Below are 23,183 nucleotides of genomic sequence, written 5' to 3' on the forward strand. Positions count from 1 at the left end.
AGGAACTGACTCGATGTCACTTGGTATATTGTCCAATCTATTCAGTTCAGTATTCTGCTTGCCTTTAATCAGTTTCCTCTTTAATGCAATATTCAAAAATTGCTTTTTCTCATGTATTTTTATTCTTAGTTTCTCATATATGGCTTTACTTTGCTTTACTTACTTAACTGTTTCTTTCTGATATAGTCAATTGTCAACTGTGCACCATATTTCTTCTTATTTTTCTTTTTATTCTTCTTATTTTCAATCTTACTTCTGGTTTTCCTTGTACATATGTTTTCTCTTCTTTTTAGTTTTTGAAGACACTGAAATTTAACTACTAAATAACAGTAAAATTATGCTATTATTTAACTGTTTTGACCAGTTTACTATAAAAGATATACACGTTTTTCACAACTGGAGGTGGTGTTGTTTGCAAGTAACATGCACTATGTGGGCAGCATTTGAGGTCTTAGGCCATTCTGTTGGTGGAAAGATTTTCTAAGATGAGGTTGTGGTATATTGCAGTCCCTGATTCCAGAATGGCATAGGTTTACTACATTAATTAGAGACCCTAATAGTTGTCATTAGTGATAACAGAATGGACTCACATCTTCTTTTTTTTCCTCACCAGTATATTATATTGCTGAGTCAATCTCCATCAATATTGGTAGGTAGACTGCCAAACCGTGTCAGAGCATGACTTGTGGCTTATAAACTGCCATAGGTCATCCTCCTGAGATGTTCTTCTCAATTCCGACCATACAGTAGCAACATAGTTGCATAGAAGCAAAAAGCAACAAAACTTAACATCCACAATCTCTGACAAATGTTGTTGTCATTGGTGTTCTTATCTACTGTTAAGAAAATTAGATTAGCTTTGTATTGGTTTGCTGTTTGGCTTGATTTTTAAAACAAGAGCAACATTTGTGATTATTACACAAATGGTTTATTCGTTATTTTAATTTTAAATATTGTCTCTTTGTCATTTATTATATTATTGATGTGTGTTTTATTTTCATCCTAAAGGTGGGGATACCTTTTTAAAAATTAAAGATGTATATATCTGGGGATAATTATGTTAATTTTTAGTCAGGGTTTAGTCAGTTTAGTCAGGGTAAATTTGTTACTTTCTCAATTGGGAAAAAAAAAAGGTTTGTAAAATTGTTTAATAATTCAGTGCTGGTGTCTATAGCTATATTCAATTCAGTCTGCTGAAGAAAGGGAATAAGGAGTAACTGAGAAGGGATGTAATGGTGGTAATCAAGCTTGACAGGGGAACATGAAAGGAAGGAGGGAACATGATCTAGTAGCTAGTACAGAGAAAACGTGAGGTTAGGGGAATGAAAGGCAAAAAAAAAGTCGGGGCAAGAGCAAAAAGACTAATAAAAAGCTAAAGGGTGATGTTACAGAGAGAAAAGTAAAAGGTAAAAAGAAAGAATAACACAAAGTAATTTAGGAGCAATAGAAAAAAGAAATGCAAAGTAAGGAAAATAATCACGAACTGCACTAAATCTTCAGAAAAGTGTAGAAATATGGGGCTTGCAGCCACTCTCCTTCCTGTAAAGTCATTTAGGACTAAAGCAGCAGGGATTTGTAGGGTTTGAAGATGAACACAAAACCCATTTTCCCTCATGGCTACATCTGCCACTATGAATTTATATGGCTGTTGTAGTGAAGAGTAGAGAAAAAATGTGATCAAACATGAGGGAGAATGGAAACTGAGAGACATATAGTAATCAAGCAAGAGAGAGAGAAAAAGTGGGAACAGTGGTAAGTGCAGAGAAAATTGCTGTGAGATTAGATGATGAGGGAAATTTGAGAGAGAAAAATAGAAAGGTAAAGAAAAAAGTATTTGAAAGACAAGTTCACCAATGCAACTTTTCAGAGAGTCTTCCAGTATTTTCCAGTATTTCCATAATAGTTGGTGATCCAACATGATGACAAGCAGTACTTACCCAGTCAAATCTAAAAATAAGCATTAACTAAAACATACCAAAGTGAAATCAATCTCTCACCTTATGTCTCAGGAAAGCATTGTACTGTGAAACAATGGAGTCTGTAGTTTCTCTCATGTTCATGGACGCGTGCAGGTTCTGTTAACAAAAACTGGAGGAGCTGTTTGCACGTGCACATTGCACAAGCCGCAAGCAAAATGAACAAGTTACACTGTGATTTATCATCTCAGCAGAAAGGTTTTCTCTTGTTAAGCACGTCAGCATACATGTGTGATGTTGAGGAGTTAAAGTGCAGTGTGAATAAACTTTTTATAACTCCTTTAAGGACTCCTTAAGGACAACTTTCACAGAGATGGTTCAGATGACGAGAGGAGACATCTGCTGTCGACAAAAAATCAAGTTCAGTAGGTGCAGGCTCCGCTAGATATTTTCATATTAGCACATAATCACTTGCTTGACCGGATGTGCTAAGTTTAACTAGATATTTTGATACATACATCCATCAAATGCTTTAGTAATGGTTTTTAATCCCTCTGTGGACCTCTGGAGAGATCTATCATTCCACACAGTGCTCAAGCCTTTTATTTCATCTCTGAATTTTTCCGTTGTTATAAAAAATATATCTCCTTATGCTTTTTTATAAATTCAAAGTTTTGGCCTTTTGTCTGTTTTCCCAGTTTTCAGAGATATGTTCTCCTCACATGGCAGCCGCACTACAAAAAATACCACAGAATATGATGGATTTCTGTAGACCTACTACAACAACAGGAAATAAAATTTCTTTTCAAAACCCAGTTTCACTTGTAGTTTCCACAGCAACCACCTGACACTTCATTATAGATCAGCACCTTTTTTTTTAATTTAAGTGGGATAATTATGGGTTTTCATGGCAAACTATGTTATACTATATAGAGCCACTGTAGAGTGTGTAATCACATTTTCATAGAAAGTGACAATTAATATTTTAATTTCACTTTAAGTGGATATTGAGGTGAACTAATACCTATCTATGTAAATGTTTTAGGCAGCATTTTATCCATATTATTTTCATTTTTGACAATCATTTAATGGTTGTCCTACCAAACCATCGAATGTGACACCATTATTACCCTGTGCCTAAAATTAAATGTCAGTCTATTCTTTTTTCCTGTTGTTTAGAGGAAACCATTGCAGACGAAAAATACTAAGGGGAATTTGAGAATATATTTCTCCAAAGCTGCCATCCTTTTGGAGATTAATGGACAAGCATGTGTATGATACTAGTCCTCTCTGCTGCCTCACCCCTCAGCATATTTGATTTATGGACACTCGGCAGTGCATGAGTTCTAATTTGAAAGGGGTTTGTTTTCAGTCATGAAGATGGAATTTTAAATGTTGTGATGAATGAACCCTTGTGGTTTTTATTTATTACTCTGTTGTGGTGTGTGTGTGTGTGTGTGTGTGTATGTGTGTGTGTGTGTGTGTGCATATGATTTTCTGTGTTCCTATTTGTGCATGTATATGTGCATGTGCCCGTATAATTTTGTAAATATAGCCGCACTGTTATTTATGTACTTGGAAAAGTGCTGACGCTGTGTTTTCTGTCTGACATTATAAATTTATCACCCTTAGGTAACTATGTCTTGCAGAATTCAATATTACGTCTCACCTATTGGGGGCCAGTGTGAAAAATCAAAGAATAAGTCATGCCCTCCGGTACTTCCAACCATTCTGTCTGTGCATATGGATTTACGTTATCATCCAACAACTGCGTATGGCGCGGTGTTTGATGTTTCTGTGGTCAGATATTGAATGAACCTTGGAGAAATGTGAGGCTCCTTGGTGAATTTACAGGGGTATAGTAAGGGCTTAGGGAAGAAAGAGAGGGCAAAACGGGCTAATAACCTTTGTGTATTGGTATGTGTGCTCATTCCGAGGGGGGTTGAGATGCAACATTGCTACAAAGAAAATTATTTATGCTGAACCTCTGTCTGTAGTTGTTAGTGAGACTTCAAATAAGGAATGGAAACAGCAGTGGCATGTACATAGTATAATGCAAATCATTTATTCACTTTATTGATTTGATTTGCAACTCATGATGTAAAATGATTCCTGAGAACTGCAGAGTTTGGTTTGTGGTAGTTTTTAGTATTATTTATTTTTATTGTGTTTTATATCTGCTGTACATGTTCAGTTCAGTTCACTGTATTCCATGTGCCGAATACAGTGTGTTACATGTATCTGTAGCCTTCCTATCTTCTAATGGCTTGCTGATGTCTTCATTGCTATAGGGCTATGCTCTGTTTTCTTCCTCTTTCATGTATAAAATACTTTCGCTCCTCATCAGCTTGTGTTGTCTCACAGAGACTGGAGATAGAACATAGAAGCCTAGTTACCATTCATATTAACAAATTGAGTATACATACATTAAATTTGTGAAAATGTGACATGCTTGTTGATTAGATCAAACTTGCAATACCCTTTTCTCCACAGTGTAAGATTATTGTTATTTTTAAAGACTGGTACAAATAGACTTTCTCAGAACTCTGTTAGCCTCATGTTGCTTTGAGAACTCTCATGTCAAAGTGTTGATTGCCAGACCTCCTTTATTAGCTGGCAAATTGTGCTAATTGGCATTCAGCCTAATATAACTGGCACTGAGGCGGTGATTATAATTGTTATTATAAGATGCAAAGCCCTCTCTTTATTTTGCAGTTTGTAAAATTAAAGCTGGTTACCAGTAAAATATCTTAAGTTCTCTGAATTTTCTCTCATTAAGAGTTGTCGTTGTGTGCCTTCCTGATATTCAGTCTTTTTCTCCTTTGTTTTACTTTTATCCAGGGAGGCCTCATAGCACTCCTCCTCCTAATCCTCCTTTTCACCCTTGTGCTGTATACCCGCCATCGATGGTGCAAGCGTCGCCGTATCCCCCAAAAGAGTGCAAGTACCGAGGCCACACATGAGATCCACTACATTCCCTCCGTTCTGCTCGGACCGCAGGGCCGTGACAGTTATCGGGGTTCTCGAAGCACACACCAGCATGGCAGCTCTGTCATTGGAATGCCTATTCGTGAGACTCCAATTCTTGACGATTACGACTGTGATGACGAGGTGGACGCAGGCGGGCACTCACTTAACTCCACACCCAACCAGATCCACAACAAGCTTAGTGATGGGAAGGTCCTAGATGACTATGGAGTTGGCATCCAAGGACATCCAGATATGATGTGCAAAGAAGACGATATTAAGCATAATTTTGACAAACGAGGTAGGTTGGTTGTCTGAAAGACATTCTCCTTGAAAATGAAATTAGAATTATGGAAATATGAACACTGCACGCATGAAATTAAGATTTATGGGATCCCTGTCATATTAACTGCATGATGTTGGTTTTGTTCCTATCATGCAGCTGTGAGCAACATACTAAAAAAAGAAATGGCAGGTGTCATAGGAAATGTGTCGTGCTCAGTGGTAGCTGTGCTGCTTTTATGAGCATGTTTTGTACATCCACGGAGTGTCTCTGTGCCAGGTGCTTAGATTACTCAGCATGGACATTTCACTTGGCTAAGGCCAGCCCACCCATGTTGTTGATTGCACAGCATGTACTGCTTATATTTTTTCAGAAAAATAAGTAGTTTTGTATGATTCCTGCCATCATCTAACATTTGCAACGATACTATCTTTAAGTTGGTCCTACTGTTTCCTACTAAAATAAGGAAGCCACAGTCTCAAACATACACTGCTGCTTCTTGGCTGTCATATCTGTCCATTCACCTACTATATCAAGTTCAAATCTAATGTACTGTCATTTAACATCATTTGTGAAGGTCAAGTGACAGAGGCCACTTGTCACGTCAATTAAATGCTGACTTGTGTCAGTGGGCGGCTTTTTAATCCCTGGTAAAAAGAGTCATGGGTCTCCACTTTGAGCAAGATAAATATGTTTCGTATAAAGTAATGATAAAACTTTTTTTAGCCAATAAAATTTAAAACTGTATTTGTTTACAGTACCCTCACAAACCTTCTCTGTTGGACTGTAGGGTTCCTTGGTTATTTGTTCTGTATCACAAATTTAAATCAATTAACATGCTAAAAATGCTCAGAATTATGAAGTTGATGGATATTTTAATTTTCTGAGTTTAAATCATCCTATTTAAGTACTGGTCTATGTTTTAAAAACATTTATAGAAGGGAAATCTGTGGAAAACCTGTTGTTTGATGCAGTTTCAGCATTTGTTTTTTATAGAGGAAAAATTAATAGGATGATAAAATATCATTATGTCTAGAGTTTTGAACAAAAGACTGACCTGAACTCACTGTAATTGCAAAACTCTAGGATATAGTACTTTCACACACAAATGTCCATATTCACATTTACATCAATTTAATCTCCAGTTCTTTGAATTCCTTAGATTAACTATAGAGACAGATTAACAAGCTATTAATCTTTCAGCTACAGAAATTTAAAGACATGATTCATCCATAAAAGTGACCGATTTAAAATTAAGATCTACCTCTATTTATTTATCCTTGACATTTTTAGTGTACTGGGCCAGCAATTCATCCTCTCCTCTCAGTCTCTTTTAGATCTCATATATGTTGTCTCAAATAAAGCAGCCCTTATCCAAAAACACCCATACCAAGCAGGTGTTTCTTTTGTAAATTTGTTGTTATCAAAAAAATTATCAAAGTTGTAATTTATGAATGCAGTCTTTCAGTAATATCAAATTGTTAAAATAAATTATGAATGACAGTAGGTTAAAAGTGTTGTTTTTGTGTTCTTTATTCTCGATATTTTTATTTTACTGCATTTTATGTGGCAATGTAAACGGATGAAATTCATAAATCAAACTTAAATCAGATTTGCTGTCTAAATACACAGCCTCACTAATACAAATAAAACAAATTTGACTTTGTAGTGATGCAACAATTATTTATGATTTATTTTTTGTTGGCCATGATTTAATGGGTGATGCATACTGACTTGGTTAAGATTTGAAGAATAAAACTAAACTTATTCGAAATCTTCCATAGTCTTAGATTTAAATGGAGATACTCTCTCAGAAATAACTGACTTGAAGTGCACTGTTCTTTGTATTTAGTAGAGAGACTGACAGGAAAATGAGCTAATGGTGGACGGTGATAAATTGCTAATGTGACTAATGCTTTGTTTTGGATGGTCAACAACTACCTCCCAGTGGGATAAAATGGCCCAAGCCTACAGGCTCAATATGTCTGTCTAGAGGACAAAGGGTTATGTGATTGTACTGTGGTTCATTACTGTCAACCATAAAAGCATAGTGAAGTTCTTTGTGGCTGGCATTGTTTATTGGGTTTTGGCTGCACTATGTGTCTAATTTAATAGATTAATTAAAATTTAGTCTAATACTTGTTTTCACAGAATTTGCCATGTACTTATTAACCTAGCCCTTGCATGTTTTCATTTTCTTCAATGGCCCAACTAGTTTGTTGACTCATGCATTAACCTTTAATGTGTCTATATGCAAACATACAAGATTAAAACCACAAAAGCTTTATTCTCAGAATATAATTTCCCCAAAACCAAATGCATTAGAAGTCCAAGGAGTGACTAACTACTTCAGATATTCAGTGACTGGCCTAGGACTCACACCGCTGCTCTGCCAACACAGTCCTGAGGGCATCTGGGATGGGGCCACTGGTCTTCACATTAATAACAAGCAAATCCATCCAATTTCCATTTAAAATGACTCTTGTTAGTCCTATCTAACACACACTCTGGAGCAGAGGTAAGCAGCAGAATGCATTCACCTCACTGGTTCATCCATGAACAGTGCAGTAACAGGCTCGGTAGTTATTTTGAAAGTAACTTTCAAGGTCACATTATTCTCTGACTGAATGCAATAACTAAAAGAACAAAACAAACGTATGTTTTTTATAGAAAAGCTTGTATCAATGTCTATGGCGAGAAGGTAACTAAAGTTTAGAGTAAATAATATTTTTTGTTATCGTTGTTCACCTTACATTTTTGGAAAGGATATGTACAAAAAGAGGACGGGGATTTACAGTCATAAAGTATAGCAGTTTCAAACAAACCTGTGTTTTAAGTAGCTCTATATTTTCTGTGCTTTAAGTCAGACCCCAATATTTCCCTAGCATGGCACGAGTCCTTAAACAAAACCATGAAAATGTTTTAAGATGTCTTAGACGCCACAGGAGAATTTTGTATTGGAGATAAAAATGTGTTCTCATGACGCATATCACTGCTACAAATTCTACATTAACACATTTCTGATTGGCAAAATGCATTATGTGGATTAAAATGATTACATTTGGCACACTGGATGGGCATGCATAATGGTAATATACTAAACATGAGTATCCAGATTCAAAACAATGTATTGATTTCTTCCTTTGCTCATCCTCCACCATTTTCATTAAATTAGGCGTGGAAGTTTTCTTTATTCATTTTCTTTCATATTTTTTAGTTTTGTTTAATCTGACACTGAGACACCACACAAACAGGCAAACAAAACTGTCACAAAGAACTTCACTATGCTCTTATGGTTTTGCCTCCTTGGTGGATAAAAAGCAGAACATAATTTCTGATATAATAAAAAAAATGGTCTTAAAATAGCTGAGGCTTAATTTTAAGGCAAGTACAATGCTGCTAGTCAGATGTTAAGATTATAGCTTTATATCAGTTCTCACTCACTAGTAATGGGATCTCATTAGCAAAAAGAAACATTAAACGCAAATTGAAGATTCTATTATGTTTTAATAGTCCATATTACTTCCTGTTGGGCCTTTTATTCCTTTTAGTGAAGTTATGTTGCTTGCAAAAACTGCTGAATGGAGTTACTTTGTATTTATTTCAGTTGTAAATGGTAAATGGCCTGCATTTGTATAGCGCTTTACTAGTCCCTAAGGACCCCAAAGCGCTTTACACTACATTCAGTCATTCACCCATTCACACACACATTCACACACTGGCAATGGCAAGCTACATTGTAGCCACAGCTGCCCTGGGGCGCACTGACAGAGGCGAGGCTGCCGGACACTGGCGCCACCGGGCCCTCTGACCACCACCAGTAGGCAAACATGGGGTTAGTATCTTGCCCAAGGATATTTGGCATGCAGCCATGTAAACACTGATGAAGCCTTGGACAGCACATGTAACCCACTGAGAATCATCGGGATGATACTTAGATTTTACATCTTCAGATATGTGGCTAAGTTTTGCTTAAAATAGACAAAAGAGAAGAATGCATTTAGACAGAAGATCCTGCTGCTACAGTAGATTTTTAAGTTCCCTGCCCCCTATGGAGCAGCTACCCCCAATCTGAGTAAAAGCACATTTTTTCTAAGAATAATGGATCTGTAAGTTAATGTTTCTTTTCCCACTTTTTTTTCTATAGCAAGAACACAGGACCAGAAAACATCTAGCAAAATATATAACTGTTTCTAAATATTACAACGAAACCACAAAACAGTAATTACTGTATCCAAGACTTCTCAGTGTCCTCAAGGAAAGCAGCGTTGAATCATATAGGCATGTGGCTCTTTGTTATTTATTGCAGTAATAACTAGGTACAGTCTGGCAAAAACTTTGTTTGACATTTATTTCACATATATTCTTAACTGTGCATTCTTAAAGTCCTTCATTATTGGGGCTGCACTCACCCACTTGAAACCAAAAGGGAAAAAGGGAAGTATTGTTATTATTGTCATCAACAACTCCATATTCACTGCCAAAGTTATTAAGTGTTTACTGAGCCTTAATTGAACTCAGAGTAATAATCTAGTGTCGGGCTTCAGATCACTAATGTGACATCATTAATGGGAAATGGATGCCAGCTTGGCACAGTCAAGCTACCTTGGGGTAATGTTTTGATTAATACTGATTCAAGCTCGCTCTCCTTCCTCGTGATAAATAGATGGGAATCATGACAAGACTTCACATTTTTCCTATCCCCCATCCACAGAAAGCAGTAAAGCTGTGTGTTGTTAATGATGTGAATTTATCACAGTAAGATGAATGTGACGTATTTCAACAAACACATACAATATAAAGCACACTATAGCATGCACAAGTCTACAAAAACATCCCATGATGAAGATTAAGGATGCACATGTTCAAAGACTAAGATTTTGTAAGTCAAAAAATCCAATAAATGTGTACTGAAATGAGATTTTTGAGCTCTAGGCTAGATTAAAAAACTTCTAGTCATTCTTGCCCACTCCAGTGTGAAAAAGGCCTGTGTCAGATTCATCAGTCTCCTACAATTTCTGGTGCATTGTTTAGTAAGGAAGTTTCAGAGGAGCACAAGATGAGCAAATCCTCCCATGCACAGTGCAACAGCTGATGAGATCATTTTGAGCAGCAAAGAAAAAATAAGGAACTAGAAACCAGTAAATCCGTGTATAGCAACTCATTGAGAAATGAAGCCTTAGTAATCTGATCCAACATGAAGCCTTTGTCAGGGCCAGACAAAAAAAATGCCTGCAGAAATGAGTTTGTAAGCACTAAATCAATACATGGTGGTCGATCACATGCCATCTCGTGAGCCATCTTTATGAGACTCTTTTGAAATGTGGTTAAGGCTGGTCACCCACAGCCATCAATATGTTTCTGTGCTGCCATGATTCCCAACAGTCTGTCCATTAAAATTATAGGTAAGGAAATAGGAAAAAAAAAAAAAGGAAAATAAATGTAAAAATAGCACAACAGACACTAAAATCCTAATCTTAAATAATTCATATAATATTTGAAATTACAACGTAGGTCAGAAATACATTTCTAAAATGCATTTTTAAGAATACATTTCTGAAATGGAATTCAGATCTGCAAAACAATAAACACTAATTATTTAAGAAGTTTATTCCGGTGTGAAAGATCAAGTTGTGAAAGTTTTAGTATATAACCTTAAAATAACCTTAAATCTTCTGTATGTACCTCTTTTTAAAATGGTAAATAAACAGGTACTCCATTTTAGCTTATTGGAGACAAATCCAGAACTGCAGCTGTTCTCCTCAGCCTGCCTTTGGTCAATATGCACTTTGTGGAATACTATTGCTTGCAGCATATTAAATTAACTGAATTGTTTCTGGGTGTGATAAATTATCTGAGTGTGTGATAAATTGGCACCCTATCATAATTATATATTTGCATAATGTTTTTTCTGCTTCATTTCCGCTCCTACATGTGCTGGAAATTTCTTAGCAACTCTCAGGCAAGATCTGGAAATAATTGCTAATATTCATTGTCTTTGGAAACTGTCAAAAGTTAAACATCATTTTACCATGGAGACACCCCATCACTGCCTGACTGTGCAATCACTGGGTGTCATTAATAATCATAAAAAAAGAATAATAGTATGGCAATTGAACATATCCAGAGTTAATGGTTTTGTGATTATATTATAACCATTATGTTTACTATAAGGATGTTCTAAATATGAAAAATAACACAAGAGATCTACACAGAAAGTGGGGTTAACCCTGGAACAGTTTGTCTCTATATTATATTTAAAGTTACAACACAAGTAAATTTCACTATGTTGGATTCATAATGCACACACAAAACTATCTCTTCAGTCTCCAAAAGCCAGAAACAACAGGGCTCTACACACACAATTTGTGTGCCATTTGAATAGGCTTGGTGTACTGTGAGAACATCCAAATGCTAAATGTAGTTATGAGAAACCCCTCCCAAGGTTATATCACTTAAAAAACTTGGACTTAGAAGTGTTCAGAAAGCATTATAGAGGTACATTTTGAGAGAGGTTAGAGTGTATACAGAAAAGAAGAACTTAACTAATCCAGGACTTTTTAAAGTTACTTTAATCAAAAGCATTATTTGGAGCGATCGTGGCTCAAGAGTTGGGCGTTCATCTTGTAATCAGAAGGTTGCTGGTTCGAGCCCGGCTCCGACAGTCTCGGTCGTTGTGTCCTTGGGCAAGACACTTCACCCGTTGTCTACTGGTGGTGGTCAGAGGGCCCGGTGGCGCCAGTGTCCGGCAGCCTCGCCTATGTCAGTGCGCCCCAGGGCGGCTGTGGCTACACTGTAGCTTGCCATCACCAGTGTGGGAATGGGTGGATGATTGTGTATAGTGTAAAGTGCTTTGGGGTCCTTAGGACCAAGTAAAGCGCTATACAAATACAGGCCATTTACCATTTATTTCTTTAAGTCTTATCTTGCTTATCATTTCCAGCTCTCAGTCTGCCCTGTGCTTTTCTTGAGCACAAAAAATACTTTTCAGTTGGTGTTTCCTGTTGGGAATAGGCTGCATGCGACTGTAGCATTGCTACTTATTAAACATTTACTCACAGAATACTTTATCCAAACATTTTTTCGAGTCTTGTGTCATAATGGATAAGGACATCTAAAATATTATTGTAAGCCAGGTTTTGTTCCTCAATGTTGGGACGTAGACTTATTTGTGATTACCAGTCAGGAGGTTCAGCCTGTCTGGAGCAGTTGGAGGTCAGAGCTTGGCCTGCAATGTTCAACTGGCACAGCACGGGGAGACACATTCATATTTTATTCTGGCCCGTGGCAAAAACCAAGCTATAGATAGAACTTTATTCTTGCCTCTGCAAGCAACACAGGCCTTAAAATATGCAAGTAGAAGGAAAGACCAGAAAGGGAAAGTGTCTAACGATGGGACATTAGATGTTTTCAAGTAGTTGAGAATGTTCAAATGTTCTTTGAACATACAACATTTTCATTTTGTATTATCTTAACGTCAAAGTCAAACATGGATTTTGTTCCTCTGAAGCATATTCATCTCACAAACGGAGGCATTTTTATATAATTATTACATCTTACTGCCCAGTAGATGTAAGGGCTTCTAATTCTCGTCAATGTACAGTTTAAATCAATGTTTCAGCATTGTTTAACTAGGAAGATTTTACCCTTTTTGTGCTATTCCCCTGTGTTTTTGAATTTGTCTTTGTCTCTGAATATTTTGCTTATCATTATCATCCCTTCCCTTTTCCACCCCACTGTGCTCTTCCTACTGAGTCTCTTATCTGCATCTCATTCTAGTCATCACTTCATTTCTTTTTTCTTTAACACCAGTGGCGACCATTGTCTACCCATATCTATTCTGCCCTTCTCAGGCTCCCTTTTAGCTATTCTTCATTCATGTCTGGATCCCTTGTCTTCTCTGACACTTTTGTCTTTCCCTTTGTTTCTGTCTAACCTTTTACTCTCTCTCATGTACATGTCAGACTTCCAGAAGCACTGCTGTGAAGGCCTTCCCAGACAGCTACACTGGACTGTTCATATTGAAACAATGACAAATGTATTAAATCACAGTGGGTATCCAACCCCTACCCACAACCCCACACAACCATCCCACTCACCCCCATTGATCTTCTCTGTACCCATTTGCTCCCCAAGCTGTGAAAGACGAGAGAAAGCCAGGGGAATAGAGATGTGACTAGAGGAAGTGCATGTGTCTGCATGTGCGTCTGCGTGTCAGAGGTAAAAGCACAGAAAATATGTGAGGAAGTGAGGAAGAGACTGAAACATAATAAAAAAATTGAAATCTGCAGGAATTTAATTTCTTGGGCCCTCAGCTTCTTTTCTTCCTGCAGACTTTCTCCAAATTAAAGCGGCAGGGGTTTGTAGGGTCTAAAGATCTACACAAATATTCCCGTCATTTCCCTTGTGACTGCATGCCTCCGTGAATATGAATGCTGTTTGGCTTCTAGGCAGGATGGCTAAGAATAGGAAAGATACATAACTTACTCTAGATGTTAAAACATGTATGTGAAAGAGGTAGGCTTGAATTGAAAGTAGATACCACAACAATTATTTTGGTCTATCCATGATTTTTGTTTTTGTTGTTGCTGTTATTTTTTTTATTTGTTTGTTATGTTTTCTGTCATGTGGATGCTGAGGCCCTACCAGATTTCAGTTCATGAAAACTCATGTTGGACAAGTCAGCCTAAACTGCTTGTTATAAATGACCTTTATAACAAGCAGTTTGGATTGAAATGGGGTATAATAGGACAAGCAACCTATTGTCAGCTGCTAAGATACAATTTAGTGTGCATGTATAGAAACAGAGCCCAAGCCATCGCCTAAGCTCCAATACATGCTTTATCACCACCTGCCTCAGGGCATGGGACATGGATGAGAAGCCTGAAAATGTTGCCTTGTGTTTCACTGACTTTCCGCAGAGAGGAAATGTCTTTTGAGCCTAAGAGAAATAGGGTCAAGCACTATTTATAGACAAAGAGTCATGGTTAAAGGTTTCAGTTTCTCACAAACAGTAATTCCCATGGGCTGTATCAGCAATTTAGTGGAAGATGGCCTAGTCATTGTTCATTTGGCTTGTTGGAGGAGCTGATCCTTCAATGCACTTTTTGCTGACAGAACAAATGTTTCTCTTCCTGGTGCTGGATTTCATTTTCTGTCAAGGTACAGGCATGGTTGTATCAGATTTTTACCCAGCGGTACAATTTTAGAAACCTCTGCTTCTGCAAATTAGTGATTTACCATCAAGTTTTGCTGTGGAAAAAAAATGTCATGATACATTAGTTTATGCAATCTGCCCTGGTGATTGTGACAACATCAACCACCATTATTTTGTTCTACTATTTTCAAAATATTTTCACCTTCCTTAATATTTTGATAAAATAATCAAACGTCTTGTCCTAAGTTAACAATGACAATTCAGCCTGCGTTATGATCCCAACATTTTACTAATTCGTGTTGCTAGCTTTCTTTTGTAATTACTGACAAATTTGTCAATGTTAAAATGGAATAATTTAGATCAAATCTAACACTCTAGTTGAATTTTGTTTCTACAAAAATAGGTTTGGAAAAGCACACCAAATGCCATCAACAAAAGAAAAAGCAATCTGAGTAAATCTTGTTAATTATTTTTACTGATTTTACTTATTTGTTGATGAACACTGTTGGCACTGAATAGTTTGCAAATGCTAGCGCTTTTTTTTTTTTTTTGCCTGAGTAGTGATGCTTTCCTGTCACCTTACTGCAACCTAATGAGAACACCAAGTACATGTCCATCAGAAAGCAAATTGCAGCATATTTTACCTTCCTCGATCCTATTTTAGTGGATTGCTCAACAATGAGCTCCCAGGGGAAGCCAGACAATGTGAGTTGCAAAAGATGGAGGAGGAGAAACAGGCAGATTGCAGTATGTTTGGAGTGGACACTTCAGACACTTTCCTCTCAGATAGTTTCCATGGTCATGGCAGTTTAAAAGGACAGATTTTGTCTTTGAGATATTAACATTTAGCTAGTATGTAAGGTAATTTATTAACAAGTTTTGAATTAGCCTACTTTGTGACTGTAATGAAAATAGTTGGTGTGATAGCATTTTCACTATCATTATATCAATATGAAGTCCAGTCTAAATGTGAAAGCTGGGTTTGGAGATCACTCTGTGCAAACCGCTCTGCTTTCCATGCAACTACTTCCTCCATAAAGAGGAAGTTGGAAGTAAAAGTGGGTAGAAGTTAAGCTATCTGTAAATATTTATATACAAAAGCAATTGCATGCCAGCTAATACACACTTTTGCAAAAGCCTGCATAAACCATAAACAAGCAGAATTGTGCTTCTGAACAATAACAGAAAATTGAGAATTGTTATTGCCTTGTAGTGGGCATCATGAGACCACCAGGAATAAGTTGACTGAGGCAGCATGCTGTTGACATCCGCTGCTTATGAGACACTGTTAACACATACTCAGCACTGATAAGGGAGTGACTGCAGATAAGGGAGATGAAAAGGAGAAAATTGAGGCAACAGAGCTTTAGCTGACATTGAACTCAAAATGAGAAGCCGGTGGACTTGGGGTCTAGGGAGAAACAAATGTCAGAATAAAATATCTTGATAGTTTTCTCTGACAGAAATGAGAAATGAAGAGCGACCCAAAAAATAGGAAGAGATTGTACTGGAGAAAGACAACAGAAAAAAAGTACAGGCAAACATATTTTTGTCATTCCTGTTGTATACAATACTGAAGTATACATCCATAAATTCACAATTACATTTTTTTAATTGTTATTTTAAGATTTTGTATGTTTCTTCGAGGGGAAAATGTAGGAGAAAGTTTCTTGACAACCTTTCGAGACAAATTAAATTTATTTCAAGGAGACTGTGGCTCTAAGCACTTCTGTTTGACCTAGCATTTATTCTTTATTCTCTAACATTTATTCTCCCTTGGGATCTAAAAAAGAAACAGATAAAGACTTTTAAACCATGAAATATGCATGCAAGCAGTTAACCTTAAACATGGTATCACAACTTCTCCTCAGTCATGACAGATCAAAGCCTATATAACAGATTCCCCGCCCTTGTTGTTTGTTTGCTGACTATGAGGACCAAACACTAGCATGAATGTCACAGCTAATGGCGCTCACTAAGGCTATTATGCATCTGGTCTCTTTAACCTTTGGGGTCCAGTATAGTGGTGGACTTGAAAGAACCGGATATACAGAACAAAACCTTTTTTTCCCCTGCACTGATTATCAGTGCATATTTCTTCTTAACAAATGAATACAATATTGCCATTTTCCTAAGACTTACACTGAAGATGCAGTTCTTTTTTTTTACCCCCTTAGGCTACCTTTAGGTCAACTGCATGTGGGCTGCCTTCTGGGCATCTGGGATCTCATCTGTACACAATGCTGTATCTTGACTACTATAGCTAGACGTGGTTTGGGTCAACCATTTGTATATTGTTACTTAATTCGTTTGCTTTATTTATGCTTTTATGATTAAAAATTGTGTTTTGGAACATCTAACCAGAGCTGTCTCTTCCAGAAAGATGATGTCTTATCTATGGGACACTAGAGCTCAGCTCAAATAAAAACCTGTGATAGATTAGGAACTGATTTATGGGACAGCAGTTCCCACAACCAGTACCCCACTTTCCTTTAATTTGTCACACAGCTGTGTGTAAACAATGAACAACAGCATCGTGTTTGGTTCTCTTTTAATTTTAGGTTAAAAGTACATTTGTTGCATAATCGATATTAATGTTTAATATCAGTTATGTAGCAACTGATACTTCTGCATAATTGACATTGCTTTTGTCATTACATGTTTATAAGTATTGGATCACTAAATAGGCTAACAACCAGACAGAAGAGCTTAAACACACGGTGGCCAGTGTGCTTCATTATTGCTGTTTACTGTGTCAGAAGAAAGTTACACAAAAGTAGGAATTATCTAGCACAGGCTAATACTGCATGGTATTGTTTTGTTTTAATATGAAGGACCAAATAATTATTCAAACATTTAAAAAAAGGCTTGTCTGTTACAAGCTGGACGTTATGAACATAATTCTTTGCATCTGCTTTTTGGCATGAACCTAGAGCACAAATAAGGATCTGTTTGGGGATGAATGGTGTCTGGAAATTTAAAAAGAACACCTAAATTTAAATGCATGGGCATAAACCAAAATGCATGTATGCCTCTATCTCTTCCTCTTATCTATTGCATCAGGTTGTATTTTGATGTGAAATAATAATAGTATATTCAACTTAGTTTAATCACACATGTTTAGAAATAAATACTTATGACTCAAAGACATATTATTCTGTTCCTGGTTCCATTTAAAACCAAAACTACACCCAAAATCTATTTTTTAAATCAAAATCTGTGTAAATACTTAAATAACTTGCCACTTTAACCTCCGTTTTCTTCATTTCCCTCTTCTGTTTTTGCCCTCTCATTGGCATGTATGATGCACATCGACTGGGAGCCACTGGATTACTCAATAAAGTAACACCCTGGCCAAGGAGCTTAAAGATATTGTGTCCAGTGCACTTCATTATTGCTGTTTACTGTGTCAGACAAAGTAATAAAGTTACAAATATATATGCAAAGCTAACAGAGGGGTGATGCTGCATGGCGTTATTTTTTTATGTGAAACACCAAATAGTATTTCAGATATCTAGAATAAAGCTGTGTCTGAAACAAATGGACATTATGAACATAATCCTTTGTGTGTAATTTATCAAGGGAGTGTATCTACTTGGTGGCTTGAAGATAGGACACATAAGGCACATTTGGGGATGTGGTGGTTTCTAGAAAGCGTAGTTATATTCAGCTCAGTTTAACCACAAATGTTTTGAAACAAATACATATGACTCAAAGATAGTATTTTGTTCTCTAGCAACCTGCATTGCCTCTGCTACTGGTTGCATTTAAAATCAAAATCAGTGTAAATACTTCTGCCTCCTCACTTTAACCTCCATCTTCTTCATCTCCCTCTTTCTCTGCTTTTGCCTCCTCATTGGCATGTATGATGAGCATCGACTGGGAGCACCACATCACCATTATTCATGGACAGAGCGCACCTCAGAGCCAGACTGACAGATCAAAAGATGATGATGATAGGTGGGGGTACTGGTAGTTGGGGTGATGAATGGCCACATCATTTGGAGTTGGCTGTACTGTAAGTTTGGGGACAGAGCTGTTTTCACAGTTTTCCTTGAAGGATTTCTTTTTTACAGCCACTGTTAATGCCTGCAGACAGTGAAATCATTAGAGGTTGCATATATTGAAGGCCTAAGATGTGTCAAAAACATTGTGTAGCAAGTTCCCCCACTTAAAATGATGACAGAGGTCAGTAATTTGCACCAGAGGTACACTTCAACTGTGAGAGACAGAATGTGAAAAAAAAAATCCATGAATCCACATGGTAGGATTTGTAAAGAATTTATTCGTAAATCAGGGTGGAAAATAAGTATTTGGTCACCTCAAACAAGGAAAATCTCTGGCTCTCACAGACCTGTAACGTCTTCTGTAAGAAGCTTTTCTGTCCCCCACTCGTTACCTGTATGAATGGCACCAGTTTGAACTCATCATCTGTATAAAAGACACCTGTCCACAGCCTCAAACAGTCAGACTCCAAACTCCGCCATGGCCAAGACCAAAGAGCTTTCGAAGGACACCAGGAAAAGTATTGTAGACCTGCACCAGACTGGGAAGAGTGAATCTACAATAGGCAAGCAGCTTGGTGTGAAAAAATCAACTGTGGGAGCAATCATCAGAAAATGGAAGACATACAAGACCACTGATAATCTCCCTCGATCTGGGGCTCCACGCAAGATCTCATCCCGTGGGGTCAAAATGATCATGAGAACGGTGAGCAAAGATCCCAGAACCACACGGGGGGACCTGGTGAATGACCTGCAGAGAGCTGGGACCAAAGTGACAAAGGTCACCATCAGTAACACACTACAACGGCAGGGAATCAAATCCCGCAGTGCCAGACGTGTTCCGCTGCTGAAGCCAGTGCATGTCCAGGCCCGTCTGAAGTTTGCCAGAGAGCACATGGATGATACAGCAGAGGATTGGGAGAATGTCATGTGGTCAGATGAAACCAAAGTAGAACTTTTTGGTATAAACTCAACTCGTCGTGTTTGGAGGAAGAAGAATACTGAGTTGCATCCCAAGAACACCATACCTACTGTGAAGCATGGGGGTGGAAACATCATGCTATGGGGCTGTTTTTCTGCCAAGGGGACAGGACGACTGATCCGTGTTAAGGACAGAATGAATGGGGCCATGTATCGTGAGATTTTGAGCCAAAACCTCCTTCCATCAGTGAGAACTTTGAAGATGAAACGAGGCTGGGTCTTCCAACATGACAATGATCCAAAACACACCGCCCGGGCAACAAAGGAGTGGCTCCGTAAGAAGCATTTGAAAGTCCTGGAGTGGCCTAGCCAGTCTCCAGACCTCAACCCCATAGAAAATCTGTGGCGGGAGTTGAAAGTCCGTGTTGCTCGGCGACAGCCCCAAAACATCACTGCTCTCGAGAAGATCTGCATGGAGGAATGGGCCAAAATACCAGCTACTGTGTGTGCAAACCTGGTAAAGACCTATAGTAAACGTTTGACCTCTGTTATTGCCAACAAAGGTTATGTTACAAAGTATTGAGTTGTATTTTTGTTATTGACCAAATACTTATTTTCCACCCTGATTTACGAATAAATTCTTTACAAATCCTACCATGTGGATTCATGGATTTTTTTTTTCACATTCTGTCTCTCACAGTTGAAGTGTACCTCTGGTGCAAATTACTGACCTCTGTCATCATTTTAGGTGGGGGAACTTGCACAATCGGTGGCTGACTAAATACTTTTTTGCCCCACTGTATATATATCTATATATATATATATATATAGATTCACTGAGCGCAGGGCAAGCTAGCAGACATAAGTTAAGCTCTCCTTGCAACATGGCAAATTGAACCTCCCCCACCCTCATTCAGATGTAGCGTTTGGAACTATTTTGGTCTTCATGTGACGTATGACCCTGAAGGTAAGCGCGTCATGGACTAAAGTAAAACAGTATGTCGGATGTGCCATGCAATGCTCAATTACATTGGTGGGAACTAGTGTGTTAGCGCAGTTAGCTCGTTAACGTGTTGGCGGTCCAGCCCCACGCACGGGGCGATCCGCGGTAGCTGGTTAACGGAGATTTGCCTGTTGTGGCGTTAACGTCATTTCAACGAGATTAAAGCTGACAGCACTAGTGTGAACACAACGAATATGACTGCACATTTATTCTGACATCATCCTAGTGCAAAGACAAGTGGAAGCAGACAAAAACAACAAGCATGCATGCTACAAACTTTACCCGAGTCATTTAGACAGCCGTTAGCACATGATTCTCCTTATGGGGACCTGATATGTTTAATATGCTGCTGAGAATATAGCCCAGAAGAAGCGTATAGTATAGCTTTTATTTTGGAAAGAGCCATTTCTCTGTAATAAACGCTCTTTTCCAAAGATGAGTGATTTCTCGATCAGATATATTTATTTATTTATTATTACTTTGTTGTTTCAGCAACATTAAATTTAAAAACTGTACTTTTGAGTTAAAATATATATTTATAATTTTAATAAATTACAAATTTAAAAAAGCATGAACATTTTTTTTGTATCGAAAAAATATCGAACTGTGACACCAAAGTATCGAACCGAACCGTGAATTTTGTGTATCGTTGCACTCCTAATATATATGTATATGTATATATGTGTGTGTGTGTGTGTGTGTGTGTTTATCTAATGTTTCAGTTTCAATCTTTTTGTGTGCTTCGGAAGCAATAAGAGGAAAATAGTCTTAACTCGTAATGTTTTCTGTTCTCTTTTTTGTTGTTGTAAATGAGCCAGGACATCTGAACAAGTCATAGAAATTGTTTGTCCTTTCTATTGTTAAATTCAATCTGTAAAGAAAAAAACCTGCTCTTTCTGTTCTCCCTGCTTTCCCCACAACCAGTTGTTTTGGAGTCATTCATCAGGAAGAGTGAAACTGAGCCATCAGGGGAAGCGCTGGCAGGATCCCTGTAGAGATGAGGCAATATTGAATTGATGGAATCATTTAAAGTCCAGGAAAAAAAACAAACCCCAAAACAAAAAACCCCCCACCAAAAAACCCCCTAAAAAACTAAAACTGACTAGATGTCTTTTCTTTTCTTTTCTTGATACAGTATCAACACAGGCACACAACCTAGTGTTACATGTATATCAGACATTAATCCCCCATCTTTCCTAAAAAACAAAAAAGAATGCAAGCTACATTTGTTTTGCTTCTTTGTATCCGTGCATATCTCTTTAGAATATCTTGAGCATTTGTCACAGTGTTACTTTAAAGCCTTTTGACATGGCTGCCATTTTCACTTTGCATCTCTTTTTCATAGCCATTGACCCAAACACCGAGTCAGTCGAGGATTTGATGCAGAGATTCCAGGACAGTTTCCGTGTTCCCAACACTCCAACAGACATGTCTCACTACCAGCATGTCATGCACAGCTCGTCAACAGGCCGCCGGAGGGTCCTGAGCCACACCAGAGGTAGGACACAAAGTCATTAAAAAATTTGAATTTTTTGTTAAAAACATACTACAGACACCACAAGAGGATTTGCATGTTCCTTTTCATTTTACGCTATATACTGGACAGTATGTGTTAATCCTTTCCACTTGATACTAATAGTTTGTGACCTAAGTGATAATGATGGGGTGATAATTTCTTAATTTTGTTTATTGTTTAACAATAACGATACACAGGACAGTTTATTACCAGTGCATTCCATCTGTAGTCCTCTGGGTAATTTCCAGTCCAAATAATCAATATATTAGTAGTCATTAATCATTTATCTGTGTCTGTGCATACACAATCACAAGTTTGTCCACAGAAAATTATGCAGAATAACTAGACTATCCAGTTTTGAATTCAGTTCATTATTCGGCATTCACATCTTTGGTGCTTTCATTGCTTCAGCATAATCATCATAGAGGTCACATGCACAATGCATTTAACCTACAGTATCAGGCTTTCATTTATCCACTACAGTGCATAGACATACCATCACTTGTTTATGCATTATAAGAGTCACTTCGATTACGTTCTGCAGTAACATGTTTAAATATTGACTATACAGTCTTAACCTCATCAATTATCATTTCTGTCAGTTTATAATTTGTTTGGCTTTATTTCATCAAATATGATTTGGAAGAACAAGTTCACTCCAGTAATTATCAGAAATTTACCTGAAATAAATAGGGCTTCTTATCTGAAAGAATAATTTGAAAAAAGTTCTAATAAGCATAGTAAGGTAGCCTAGTGCAGTGTTTCCCAACCACTGTGCTGTGGCACATAGGTGTGCCATGAGAAATGATCAGGTGTGCTGTGGAAGATTATCTGGTTCCACCTGATTAGTAATCTAAGCTAGCGGTCCCCAGCCTTTTTTGCACCACAAACCAGTTTATGTCCGACAATATTTTCACGGACCGGCCTTTAAGGTGTCGCGGATAAATACAACAAAATAAAACCAGTACCAGTACCAAAAAAACCAAATTTTTATTCATAACACACGGGAAAAGACCCAGGGAAACTGAATTAACGATAAAAACAAACAAAAAAAAAAACGATAAAAAAGCATAAATTTGACGCCTGAGCCTCAACTCTTGTGGCCCAGTACCAAACGACCGATCCATGGGCCGGGGGTTGGGGACCGCTGCTCTAAGCGACCTGCATGAGTAACGGGTAGAACAATTACATTCTCTTCCACTAGAGGGCAGTACAGCTACCTGCTCTAATTAAATGTGTTGACAACTGCCAGTGAAACAGAAGAAGACGAAGGAGAAATTACATAATAGTCATGCCGTGAGTGAGACAACACAGCGCATAAATTGATAAATATTTGAAAAGAAAAAGTTAGGGCTTTCATCTTGGTCCTGCTGAAAATTTCGACCCAGATGAAGGTCCTAGCATGAGTAGTGATCA

The 23,183-nt window shown here is 37.6% G+C and overlaps 1 protein-coding gene across 1 annotated transcript in view; it reads left to right on the forward strand.

The window, feature by feature from the left end:
* The window catches only part of astn2 (astrotactin 2), a 298,339-nt gene that overhangs the window by 83,543 nt on the left and 191,613 nt on the right, over positions 1 to 23,183 (forward strand). Inside the window, exons 3-4 of the mRNA XM_082542727.1 lie at positions 4,758 to 5,184; positions 21,597 to 21,749. Of these exons, the coding sequence (XP_082398853.1) occupies positions 4,758 to 5,184; positions 21,597 to 21,749 (580 nt within the window). The remainder of the gene's footprint in view (positions 1 to 4,757; positions 5,185 to 21,596; positions 21,750 to 23,183) is intronic.

Source organism: Aulonocara stuartgranti, assembly GCF_965226115.1.
Source record: "Aulonocara stuartgranti genome assembly, chromosome: 7".
Taxonomy (NCBI): Eukaryota; Metazoa; Chordata; class Actinopteri; order Cichliformes; family Cichlidae; genus Aulonocara; species Aulonocara stuartgranti.